This window comes from Lycium ferocissimum, chromosome 2 (genome assembly GCF_029784015.1).
Source record: "Lycium ferocissimum isolate CSIRO_LF1 chromosome 2, AGI_CSIRO_Lferr_CH_V1, whole genome shotgun sequence".
Classification (NCBI taxonomy): Eukaryota; Viridiplantae; Streptophyta; class Magnoliopsida; order Solanales; family Solanaceae; genus Lycium; species Lycium ferocissimum.
In genome coordinates, this window is record NC_081343.1 from 41974179 (window position 1) to 41987210 (window position 13032).

The 13032-nt window shown below is 34.2% G+C and overlaps 1 protein-coding gene across 1 annotated transcript; it reads left to right on the forward strand.

Annotated features, from left to right (window-relative positions):
* Window positions 1–9622: 9622 nt before the first annotated feature.
* On the forward strand, window positions 9623–12780 carry LOC132047602 (uncharacterized). Its single transcript, XM_059438621.1, has 4 exons — window positions 9623–9800; window positions 9935–11682; window positions 11725–12615; window positions 12766–12780. The coding sequence occupies exons 1-4, from the start codon at window positions 9623–9625 to the stop codon at window positions 12778–12780; spliced, it is 2832 nt and encodes a 943-aa protein (XP_059294604.1).
* Window positions 12781–13032: the final 252 nt, after the last annotated feature.

Genomic DNA, 13032 nt, shown 5'->3' on the forward strand with positions numbered 1-13032 from the left:
TTAGAAAAGAAAAGAAATTAAATAATAGAAATAAAAAATAAATTAAAAAAGAAAAGAAATTAAAATAAACTAAAAAGTAACCCTGTAATTTACACCCCCCCCCCCCCCCCGCGAGAATGGAGAGTGTAATTACACCCGATTCCCACCTAATTGTGTAATTACCTAATCAAACAAACAGACCAAACTGTGTAATTACACCCAATTCCAATTACCTTGGTGGCTTTCCAAACAGGCCCTTATTTGAATTTAACTTGATAGTGGATGGTCTGTTTAATGATATATGAAACTTCAAACTTTCTTTTGAAACAAGCCGTTTCATTTGTTTGCTATTATTGGCAAATTTATGATAAATAAATGATTCACTGCATTGTCTGTCATTGAAGAAGTGCGGGCTTTTCTCATTCTTGTTCATGCCAGGGCAAAGCTAGCAAGCCATTGAAAATAAAAAAGAAGACAAGATACTTATAAAAAATGTACAGGAGCTCAAAGGACAGACAACCAACTACCAAGAATGTAGCCTGTAAATTGTAATAGTACAAGAGCAATCTCTGCACAAAATACATTCTTTTTCATTGTCCAAGACAGACATGCTCTTTTTCTCCCTCTTAAATACCCTAGTTGTAACAACAACACTGCCCCGTCCCAATTTATACGAAGGTTAGACCTCTTTGGGGAGTCAAACAACTCTTTCTTTCACTCAAAGTCAAACATAGATTTTTCGAGTAGTTTATAATAAAATACTCCCTCTATCCCAATTTATGTGTCACGTTTCGCTTCTCGAGATTCAAACTGCATGAACTTTGACCAACATTTTAAGATGTATTTTTTCACCAAATTGATATGGGAAAAGTTGCAACATATAGTACTTTTTATGTAGTTTTCAAATATATAAATTTTAATTTTAAAATATTGAGTTAATCTAATCCAATTTAGCTTCAAAGTTTGGTCAAATTATCTCTCGAAAAAACGAAAAGTGCCACATAAATTGGGACGGAGGGAGTAATACATATTTGAAAACTACATAAAAAGTACTATAAGTCTGCATAATTTATACTCCTTCCGTTCATTTTTACTTGTCCACTATACTAAAAATAAATTTTCATTTTTACTTGTCTACTTTAGCATATCAAGGAAAGACCAAAAAAAAAAAAAAATCTTATTTTACCCTTAGCATTAATTACTCATTTTCAAATCATTCTCCAAGTCCAATGAGATTATACACCGATTAATATGGGTATTATAGTAAAATACATAATTAATTTATCGGAAAAGGGCCATCCTTGAACTGAAAAAATATGTTCAAGAGCGATATAATTATCATTTTACTTGTCTATTTTAGCATATCAAGGAAAGACCAAAAAAAAAAAAAAAAAAAAAAAATCTTATTTTACCCTTAGCATTAATTACTCATTTCCAAATTTCTCCAAGTCCAAAAAAAATAATGATAATTTTTCCAAAAAATATAAAAATAATTCCTTATTACGAAAAAAAAAATTAATAGCGAGTAAAAAATTATTTGAGGGTAAAATAATTTTAAAATACACGTGGCATTAAGCAGATGTATGGTATAATTGACCCCATAGTATAACCGTAATTAATTTATTATGGTGGATGAACTATTTTTCAAAGTTCGGGGTAATTTTGGCCCTTTTCCGTTAATTTATTAATTCTTAATGGGCGTGCAAAGTCAAAGTGGACATGTAAAAGTGAACGGGGGGAGTAAGTCACAATATATAATAAAAATTGGAGAAATCATAATCAAAGAAAGAACTGTTTGACTCATCAAATAGGTCAACTCTCATATCAATGGGGACAGAGGGAGTATTTGTTTGTCACTTCTCAAATTTCACAGCCTTTTTTTTTTTTTTTTCACTAAGAATAACTATGGTAGTCTTACCCAAACTCTATGTTGGAAAAAATCTTGAATTCACGGAAATATTAGTAGCTTGAGGCGTGTCAATTAAGACACTGTCCTTAAGAATATTTCACCCGATTAAGGTGTATCCCCCAAGATTCAACAAGCTCTTCTAGTACAAAACTAGGAGCCAGAATCTAACAAAGATTAAACAATTTTATGAAACCCAGCAAAAGAAAGTGAGGAATAAAAGAATGTTTTTTGTTTCTTTCTGTGTATTTTCTATAAAGGAAAAGATATTGGAATTTATAGGCTTAAGAAGTTAAATCAGGGAACTTTTGAACAGCTAGCCATAGAGGCTAATCAAAGCTAATAAAAGGTCAGCAAATACCGTGGGACTTGAATACAAATAATAGCACTTAATACTATTCAAGGATATCAACGTGGGCCAATCTAATTACTATTTCAAAAGTTGATAAGCTACAGATATTTGATATTATTAGTATATCAAATACTCATTAAGAAAGAATTAAGGAATGAATCTAGACCATAAAAGGTGACCAAAATTCAACCATAAAGGCTGATCAAAATTCAGTTACAAAACGTTTGGGATAATCAATTTCTCTCATTAAGAAATCTGCCATTAAGGCTAATAAACTATAGAATTAATACTCTTATTTCAAAGTAGTCATTAGGAATAGTCCTTCTATTTTTGAGATATTAGATAGAAAATAATATTTTTCTAAGACTCTATTCTTGTTTGGGTACTTTTCTGGTTATCTTCCATTTTACAAAGTTTATATTGATTGAGATTGATATTAAATTCTTAATCATATATTTAGATCCAATATTTTTTTAATAAGATATTTTACATGTTTCAGTTATTTATATGAACTATGAAGTGATCCCTTATTCGTGAATAAGAAGTACATCAAATGATATTTTCCTAACTATCTCAATCTCAAAGATGGTTCCATTCGACCGAAATTGACATGGGCTGTGGGGTAATTTACTATATTTCTCTATGGCTAGATGAATTGTAGGATCCCATTTTAAATGTTTGTCTAAAGAAGTTGCGATGATCTATATGGTGGCAAGTTGGGGAGCTTATCTTCTATCGTGCTTAACATGACCGAGTCGATCTGTACGACCTTATGATGAGATGACTTGAGCAAGTACAGTGTATAATATTTGTCATGAGGTATAAAATGTAGTTTATTTTGATCTTGATGGTGTGGTAGTCCCGTATAAATTATTTTACATATATACGTTTATGGTAAGAAGTTTTTAAAGATAAATTTGAAACGTGTTTCACAAAATTGTTCAGTTTTGTATGTCTACTTACTAATAGATATAAATATAATTGTCTTTTTCTTATATTAATGTTTTGGAAAAATTCACATATGGATGGTTCTTCCGGTGTTTGTGATTTCTTTCACAAACATCGTAAGAACTACATGTACTAGACAAACTTTTGTCTGTAATATTAATAGTTCAATAACTCTTTTGCTCAAGGAAGCTAATTATAAAATTAGTCAGTTTACCAACAAAAAAATATATATATTAGAGCATATCTCATGATTTATTTAAATCTTGTTTCACTTCTCGGGGAGCCAATTTATGTTTTTTTTTTTTTTTTTTTTTTAATCCAAAACAACTAGCATGGGACGTTGTATTTTATTAAATCAAAAGAAGTTTGTACAGAAAATCAAAGAAAGCAAAAAACAGAAAAGAAAATAATGCAACAATGGCCAAAAGTGTCTCACAAAAGACTAGAAACTCTAATCTGAATAACTAAAACTGACAGAACTACTACTGCTAATCCAGTCTTGGTTTGATGCCATTTCAAATAACCTCAAAGCTCTCACCGGGTGTTTATGGAATCAATAAGCCAAACAGAAGAATCCTTCCAACTTAGATTAGGCTGTCGTTGTCAAGTTCAGTTTCAAATTTAGTTTCTGAATAAGCATTGCCTAACTAGGTGATTATTATCAGTCAACAATCATACCAGGCTGCTAATGAAGTTCTTCCAATAGACTGAACTATAAGTTATACCACACATTGGATAGAACTTCTCTAGCAACTAAGTTATGGAAATGAAGCTGATGACAAGCAGTTTTTCAACCTGGTTGTAGACTGTTTCTTGCATGATACTATTTATGATCATGCATTATATCATGCCATTTGTTGTTCAGTCTGGTTCTCTTGCTTGCAAAATCTTGAATCTGAAACTTGGCATTTGCAGTTTATCAGCATTTAGTATCCCTTTAGCCTCCGCTAGAAGATCTTGATAGTTTGATATTTGAACTGTACTCTGGTTTTTATGAAATATATATTAGGCATATAGAGTTTAGGTCAACTTTCTATTTTTGTATTCAAGTACGACCAGTGGCGGAGCCAGGATTTTCATCCAGGGGGTTCAAAAATTCTAAAAGGTAAATATACGAAGAAGTCAGGGGGTTCAACACCTACTATATATACAAAATAAAATAATTTTAAGTTTTACATCTGCTTTGTAATTTTTCGAGGGGTTCGGATGAACCGTCTGGCTCCGCCCCTGAGTACGACGTTGACCAGCTTGAGCGACACTGTTAGGACAGCGCTTGCTTGAGAGCTTTTCTCTAGCGATACTGTACTAGGGCAGCTCCACATATCGTGCACCACTCAGCATTTGGGGAGAACTATTTATTATTATTCTTCTGAGTCACAAAAGCCTTTCTCGATTGACTATTTCATTCTGCCTCATAGAGGTTGTATAGATAATGTTATTTTCATGTTGGGGTTTGTAAGTTATAGCTACTCGCATCACCTGCATCAATGAAATTTTATTACTTCTATTTTTGTTCTTACCATAATGAGATGCTTTAATTTTAAAGGTTGTTTCAATCATGGTTTCTATTTCTTTAAATTTGGAATATACCAAATGCACATAAGGATCATGTAATCTAGTATTCTTATATGAGTGGGTTCACTCTGATATGGGATCGAGTGTTGAGTACCGATCACATAAATTCAGGGTTTGACACCTTGTATGGGCAAACTTGTATTTTATGCCACTAAAGGTGTGTTTGGTATGTCTTTTTTTTTTCTTTTTTTTTTTTTTTTTTTTTATATGAGTTTGGACATGATTTCATCTCATGAGATGAAATCATAAAATGAAATCATATTTGGACATGTAATTTGGATTTCTTAAGTTGCAGTTTTTTTTAGGCTTAAGTAACTAAAACGAACGACGTTTTGCAACTTTAGTCCCCAAACTATTGATGGTTCAAGACACCCCTAAACTGCTAAATGGGGGCTCATGACCCTTGTATTGTATGCCACTCTGTAAAATCGAGGCTTATGTGGTGTGTAAATATTAATGCCACATGGCATTTTCATCCTATGTGTCCTCCACATAGATAAATTGTTTTGAAAAAAATGTAAAACCGATTTTTTTTTATAAAAAGACAATGAAATATTTATTTTAAATCTGAATATTTGATTTTAAAAAAGAAAAATGAAAAAGCGAAAACTACGCTTTAATTAAAATATTTGTAAAAATGGATTTTTTTTTTATAAAAAATGAAAACTTGATATTTTTTTAAAAGTGATTCTCTTAATTCTTTTAAGACACTTCTTTAAAAAGAGATGGAAAAATGATTTTTTTTAAAAAATGTAGAAAACCCATTTTTTTTAAAAAATAATCAAAAATTAGATTAGTTTTAAAAAAAAAATTTGGTTTTCCACTTTATTCTTAAAAAAATAAGTATCCCATATTTTAAAAAGGGATTTCTTACCCCCCGAACTATACCCGATTTCTTCGACACACCTTTTTTTCGGGGTCCTATTACCCCCCTAAACTTATTTAAAAAATAATTACCCCCACGCCGATGCCCACAGTCATGGGAGAGTGACATAACTCTCCTTGCCACATGTGTATTTATTTGTTTTCTTCTTTTTTTTAATTTTTTCAGCTTACGTGTCAACTTTTTTTAAAATAAAAAATAAAAACTCGAATTTTCATATTTAAAAAAATGAGTTTTAAAACCCGTCTTTTTTTTAAATTTGAAAATTTGATTTTTTTTAAACCCATTTAAAAAAAAAAAAACATGGATTAAAAAACTGAATTTTCTTTTAAAAAAATGATTTTTAAAACCCTTTTAAAAATAAAAAAAAATTGAATTTTTTTTTTTTAAACCCGTTTTTGAAAAAGAAAAAAAAACTCAAAAATAATTTTTTTTTTAAAATATGGAAAAATGGATTTGTTAAAAATATGGAAAACTTGATTATTTTTTTAAAATGTCTTTAAAAATCTTGATTTTCATGATTTCATTTTCTTAGGACACTTTTATTTTTCAAATAAAATCCGGAAAAGTGTTTTTCTTGCCAAAATGTGAAAAAAACTGAATTTTTATAAAATTTTGAAAAAATTAATTATTTTCTTAACATGTGGAAAAACCGTTTTTTAAAACTAAATGTGGAAGACTAGATTTATTTTCAAATTTTTAAGAAAATGCAGATTTTTAAGAAAAAAATTAAGTTTTCCCTTTTTATGTTTCTCACTCTCTCAAAGAGAGTCAAACACACTCTCTTTGCCACATCAAGATTTATGGGGAATTATTCCGTTTTAAATAAGTTTAGGGGGGTAATAGGGCCCGAGGGAAGGAAAGGTGTGTGTGTCATTATAGTTCAAGAGGAGTGTGCACGTGCCTTATCCCTTTTAAAAAAGTCTTTTTTAACCAAAAATTCAATTTTTCAGATTATTTTTTGAAAAATGAGTTTATTTAGTTTTCCAGATTGTTAAAAAGTCCAAGTTTTTTAATTAAAAACAAATAAATTTTCCAGTTTTTTTTTTTTTTTTTTTAAATAACGGGTCTCTCAGTTTTCAAGATTTAAGAAGTTTCAGATTTTTTAATAAAAATTCACCCATTTATTTTAAAAAAAAAATGGATTTTCCACATTTTAAAAAAAATTACGATTTTAAAAATTTATACTTTTTTTATGAATTTTCCAAAATTGATTTTTCTTTTTTTAAAAAAAAAAAAAAGGTGACGTGGCACTTTTGTCACGCACTGTTAGCGTGCAGACACTTACTTATGCCGCGTGGCGGCTCGGGGATGAATTAAAACCCATTTTGCCAAGTTTAGGGGTGTCTTGAAGTCTGAAGAATAGTTTGGGGACTAAAGTTGTGTGCTAAATTGGCGTTTTTAGTTACTTAAGCCTTTTTTTATAAACATAAAAACCCCACAAGTTGTGAAAACCATCAAAAATTTTCCAATTCTTATACAATCTTACCAAATGAGTAAATTATAGTTCATAATAAAATTAATACGTGCCTTTCTTAAAAATACAACATCAATTGATCAAACTTTAATTCAATAAAACGGAAAATTTAACATGAATAGTAATGTAACTACTCTTTAATATAATCCTCTCACATGGTAAACATGATTGGTAAATATATTTTACCAACTTGTAGATTAATATTTAATATAAATGGTTGGTAAACATGATTAGTAAATATATCTACCAACTTATGGGTTTTTTTTTTTACAAAGTATAAACGTATGGGTCAAATTTTACATTTATATTTTTTGAAATCATGATTTCAAATCCCAAATCATGCCTTTTTGGATGATTTGGGATTTCATCTCATGAGATGAAATCATAGGTGAAATTGCATGTCCAAACGCTGATTTCATCTCATGAGATGAAATCGCATGTCCAAATGCCTACTAAGAAACACGTGATTTCTTATTTATATTCATGATGTCTGATAAGTAAATAAAAAAATTATTTTCTCAAAAATATTATGTGATCTAGGGAATAATGGAGGTGGGGGTGAGGAAGTGGGAGATCGAGAGTGGCGGGGAGTGAGGTGGTCAAGGGGTAGCGCGGTAAGCTGGGTAGAGGGTAGGGGTATTGGAGGTGGAAAGGAAACAATGACTCCGATCTCCAAATGCCACTTATTAAGTATTGGCCATAGAGCCCGTTTGGCTTAGCTTAAAAACAGTAGTTAGGTGATACAACCCAAGTTGCATCAAAGCCTTTCACAAGGAGCCAAGCTCGTGAACTTCAAGCAATGCAAGGGTTATTCATGAAGAGGGATGAACTTGGTACACTCTAGAGCCCTCCCGGGGATTCCAAGTGTTGATGATTGCATGGGAGGAGGGATTGGAGAAGAGTGTTGAAGATGGCTATGCTTGCAATGAGGCTATTACTTAAAGGCTAGCATTTTCAAGTTTCATTTATGAAGAAGACCAACCAAACAATGCCCTTACTTCATTAAGGGTAGAATTGTAATAGCTTAGTTGTCTTCCTTAGTTTTCTAGTATAAATAACTTGTCTAAACATTTCCTAGGGTAGATTTGGATGAATATTGAAATTACTAAACTCATTGAGAGTAGAGAGCTTGTGAAGCTTTTGATTGTGAACCTTGTTGAGAGGATTGGTTGCTTGGGATCACAAGTCCTCGAGGTCATCCTAAGAGTTTGGTGCTCTATTGATTATAATTTGAAGGTCTTAGTTATTATAGAACTTTGGTTGTCAAATTGTGTCTTTAGTTGTGTCAATCTAGTTATCCTTTGTTTTCCTTGTCATTTTCTTGTCCTTTTTATTTCTTTATTGTATCTTTATTGCAATCTAGTTATCCTTTGTTTTCCTTGTCATTTTCTTGTCCTTTTTATCTTTATTGTATCATCGAGCCTAATTTAGGTTTGTTCTAACAAATCTAATCTTGGGATTTTTGATTCATTAAAAAAAATAATTGAAAATTAAAACCCCAAAAATCTTGTGTTGTTTTGTTGATTCTAGTGTTAGATCCGAGTTTCTTAGTGTATTAGGGTTTCAAATATTGAGTTTCAAGTCATTTGAGTCTGTTTTGAGTTTTTCACCATTAAAGGACCTTGAAGGTTGAAGAACTCAAAGTGAGTTTTGTAGTAGAACTCGATATTGAAGTTTGAAATTTATTGGGTGGTGTTTCCCTAGTGAAGAAGATTTAGAATCTGAAATTTGGGACAAAAAAGAGTTGATTTGAAGGAATTGAGATTTTAAAAGTTCTTGGTGTTCTTGAAGATCTTCAAGAGGAAGAAGAAGGCAAAGAAGGTGTTTGATCTCAAAATTCTTCAAATCAAAGGTTGAAAAGTGTTTGTGGGCCAAAGAGAGAAAAAAAAAAAAGGGAAATCAGAAAATTCAGTCCATTTTCCCAAAAAAAATAAAAAAATTACCACGTCATCGCTGACGTCAGCCACGCGTAGCAAAAACAACCTGCAGGGAGCGTGCACTTCAGATTCAGAGAGGGTGCATTTCAACACTTAGAAAAATTTTCTAAGTGTTGGACCAAAAACCACCCCAAAATTTTTCTAAGTGTCCAAAACTTCTCCAATTTTTTTCTAAGTGTTTCTCCACATCTTATCTACTTTCTTTGATTCTCCAAAAATAATTAACAACTAGTAATTATTCTTACTTGTTTGTTAATTAGTTCTTAAGTCCCATTTCTTTTCGTACCAATTCTCTTCGTTCTTTTCTCTTTTAACTTCGTCGAAACTTCTTGATTCAAGTCCGCTAGTTTGAATTGAGTCATTCGTTCTTCTAACTTAAACAAGAATCCATTCCGGCCAAGAGTAGAACTTGAATCCCTTGTGACTAATCGGCATTAACAAGAACACAATCATTAGCCGAAACAATTTGTGGGGCAATTCAAAGGTGTGCTTACTTGAGAATTTGTGAGTTGTTTATGACTAACTTAACGTGTTTGCTTGTTTTGTGTGTGTTTTAATGGGTACCATGGCGAATGAAGATGAAACTCCAACTCCAACCCGGGGAGTAACACTTGATGATTTGGCCAACATGATAGCCACCTTGGCTAATCGAATAGGAAATGTGGAGGGAGAGATAGGGTCTTTAAGGGAAAGTGTGAGGGAATTGTCATCCTCACCACGAGTTCACTATCAAGGAAACACAAGTGGCTTGCCTCGAGCCACTTCACCTACCTTGTCCCCCGGAACTATCCACCAATTTTACAACCCCACTCCTTAAACAATAACCCACCACCTCCATAAGACCAAATTCCAAATGAAAACCAAATTCCAAATGAAGCCGAACCACGACCAAATGTCACTTTACCCCGTCAAAACCTTCCAAACCCCCGACAAGCCGTCCGAAATGTCCCACCCGTGAATGATGACTATCAAGGAGAAGTGTATGAAGATGATGTGGTTGATCTTTATGCTAATCAAGTAAGGGGACAACGAGGACAAATACAAGGTCCGCAACGAGGTAGAGGTGGAGGGAATGGCCCTATCCCTCAAATGGGTAGGCAAAGAGGATATCAAGCTCGTGATGGTTACCAAGGTCGTGACTATCAAGGTTATGATTATAATGAAGAACCTTATGGGAACTATGGGAATGGTGGAGGTCGAGATATGAGCCTCAACTCCATCAAGGTCACTCTCCCAACATTCAAAGGGGGTAGTGATCCCGACGTATTTCTTGATTGGGTGATGCATTGTGATAGAATCTTCTTGACAAATGACATGTCCGAGATGAAAAAGACATCTTATGCCATTGCTCAATTTGAAGGCTTCGCCTCTACGTGGTGGGAAACTCAAGTGAAAGCGAGGAGATTACATGGACTTGCCTCTACACCTACTTGGGAAGGGCTAAAGAATATCTTGAGGCGCAAGTATGTCATCGAACGTTACAAGCAAGAGCAACTCAAAAAGATATATACTTTGAGGCAAGGCAAAAAGAGTGTGGAAGAATACTATGATGAGTTCCAACTTGTGAAGATGAGAATAGACTTTGAAGAGGACGCATTGAATGCTATGACTCGGTTCCGAGCCGGGTTAAATGGAGAAATTGCTTCCCAAATGAGACTCCACAACTATAGTGACATTGATGAAACTCTTGAAGCGGCTATTGAGATAGAGGAGGGTCTCAAGGAAGACAAGATCAATAAGTCGAGAGGCTACATAAGTTCATGGAACAACAACAAGGAAAAAGGAACATCTTCCTCCAATTGGCAAAAGAATAAGGGCACCATGCAAGAATTCAAGAAGCCCTTTGTGAAAAACAATCAAGTTGAGAAGCAACCCCAAAAGTTTGCTCCAAAAGAAGGAGGTACAAAATCTAACCCGATCCGATGTTTTAAATGTCAAGGCTTTGGCCATATAGCAAGTGAGTGTGCCAATCGGAGAGCATTTATTCTAAGAGAAGCGGGTAGTGATGATGAAGGAGAACATGAGGTGGAAGATGATGAGGGTAATTATGGGAATGATGAACGTGGGAGTGATGAAGAGCAAGATGATATGGAGGGTGATGGAGATGTCACCGTTCCAAATTGTTTGGCAAGGAGGGTGATGACATGTATGGCCAAGCCTCAAGAAGGGGAGATCACCATCCCTAACTATGTGGTAAGGAGAACAATGATAAGCAAGGCCATGGATGATCCTAACCAAAGAGAGAACCTTTTCCATTCTAAATGTGTTATCAACCAAAATGTGTGTGTCATGATCATTGATAGTGGGAGTTGTGCAAATGTTGCAAGTACGACGTTGGTTGATTTCTTGAAACTTCCCACCACCAATCATGAAAATCCTTACAAACTCCAATGGCTTAATGAATGTGGAGAGTTGAAAGTGACTCGACAAGCCTTTATCAAGTTCAAAATTGGGAAGTACCAAGATGAGATCCTTTGTGATGTTGTTCCCATGCAAGCTTGTCACCTTTTACTTGGAAGACCTTGGCAATATGATAGGTCAACCAAGCATGATGGAAGAACCAATCGGTACACTCTTGTTCATAATGGGCTCAACCATGTGTTATGTCCTATGACGCCTTTGCAAGTTGGTGAAGTTTACCACAAAATGAGGGACTTGAAATAGAAGGGCAAGGGTGTACAAGGAGATAGTGAGGGAAGTGGGAAAAAGAAGGAGTCGAGGGGAAAAGCTAAGGTGGCCTTTTTGGTAAATCTAGGGGATATTAGGGAGGAGTTAGAGGAACGACAACCGGTGATCCTCCTCACTCATAGGGACTATGCCTTGCACACTAACGAACTAACCTCTTCTTTGCCTAGTTCTATTTCTTCTCTTTTGCAGGACTATGATGATGTGTTTCCCACGGAGCTTCCAAAGGGATTGCCACCATTAAGGGGAATTGAGCACCAAATTGACTTTGTCCCGGGGTCTCAATTGCCAAACAAACCGGCTTATAGGGCCAACCCGGATGACACCAAAGAACTTCAAAAGCAAGTGGATGAACTCCTTGAAAAGGGGGTTGTGCGAGAAAGTATGAGTCCATGTGCCGTGCCCGTGATCTTGGTGCCAAAGAAAGATGGAACATGGCGCATGTGTGTTGATTGCCGAGCCATCAACAAGATAACGATAAAGTATTGCCATCCCATACCTCGTCTTGATGACATGCTTGATGAATTGAATGGTTCATACATATTTTCTAAGATTGACCTTAGGAGCGGATACCATCAAATCCGGATGAAACCCGGAGATGAGTGGAAAACGGCATTCAAGACCAAATTTGGTCTATATGAATGGTTGATGATGCCTTTTGATCTCACTAACGCTCCTAGTACTTTCATACGATTAATGAATCACGTGATGAAACCTTTTATTAGCAAATTCGTGGTTGTTTACTTTGATGATATATTGGTGTATAGTAGAACCATGGATGAGCATGTTAATAATTTGAAATGTGTGTTTGAAGTGCTTAGACAAGAACAACTTTATGCTAATGTGGCTAAATGCTCTTTTTGTGTTGATGAAGTTGTTTTCTTGGGTTTTGTTGTGAGTTCAAGAGGCGTTGAGGTTGATGAATCCAAAATAGACGCCATTAAGAATTGGCCAACTCCTAAATCCATTGGTGATGTGAGAAGTTTTCATGGATTGGCTAGTTTTTATAGTGGTTTGTTAAAGGATTTAGTACCATAGCCGCTCCTTTGACCGAGGTAATTCGAAAGGATAAGCCTTTTTCTTGGGGTGAGGAGCAAGAAAGGGCTTTTGAAACTTTGAAACAAATGCTTAGCTCTGCACCGTTGTTGCAATTACCCGATTTTGATAAAATCTTTGAAATTGGATGTTATAGCCCGTATATTGTACGTTTGGAAATTTCGAGGTCGTCGTGGAAAGTTAAGGGCGAGACCATTCTCAAAAAATTATTTTAATGGACGAGTTGTTATAAAT

What these genes read in the sequence shown, in the direction of transcription:
- LOC132047602 (XM_059438621.1), top strand. Translation starts at nt 9,623, where the DNA reads ATGGCGAATGAAGATGAAACTCCAACTCCAACCCGGGGAGTAACACTT. An exon ending in TCACTATCAAGGAAACACAA is followed by an intron (nt 9,801 to 9,934) that starts GTGGCTTGCCTC and finishes TTCCAAATGAAG; the next exon opens with CCGAACCACGACCAAATGTC. An exon ending in GTCCTATGACGCCTTTGCAA is followed by an intron (nt 11,683 to 11,724) that starts GTTGGTGAAGTT and finishes TTGAAATAGAAG; the next exon opens with GGCAAGGGTGTACAAGGAGA.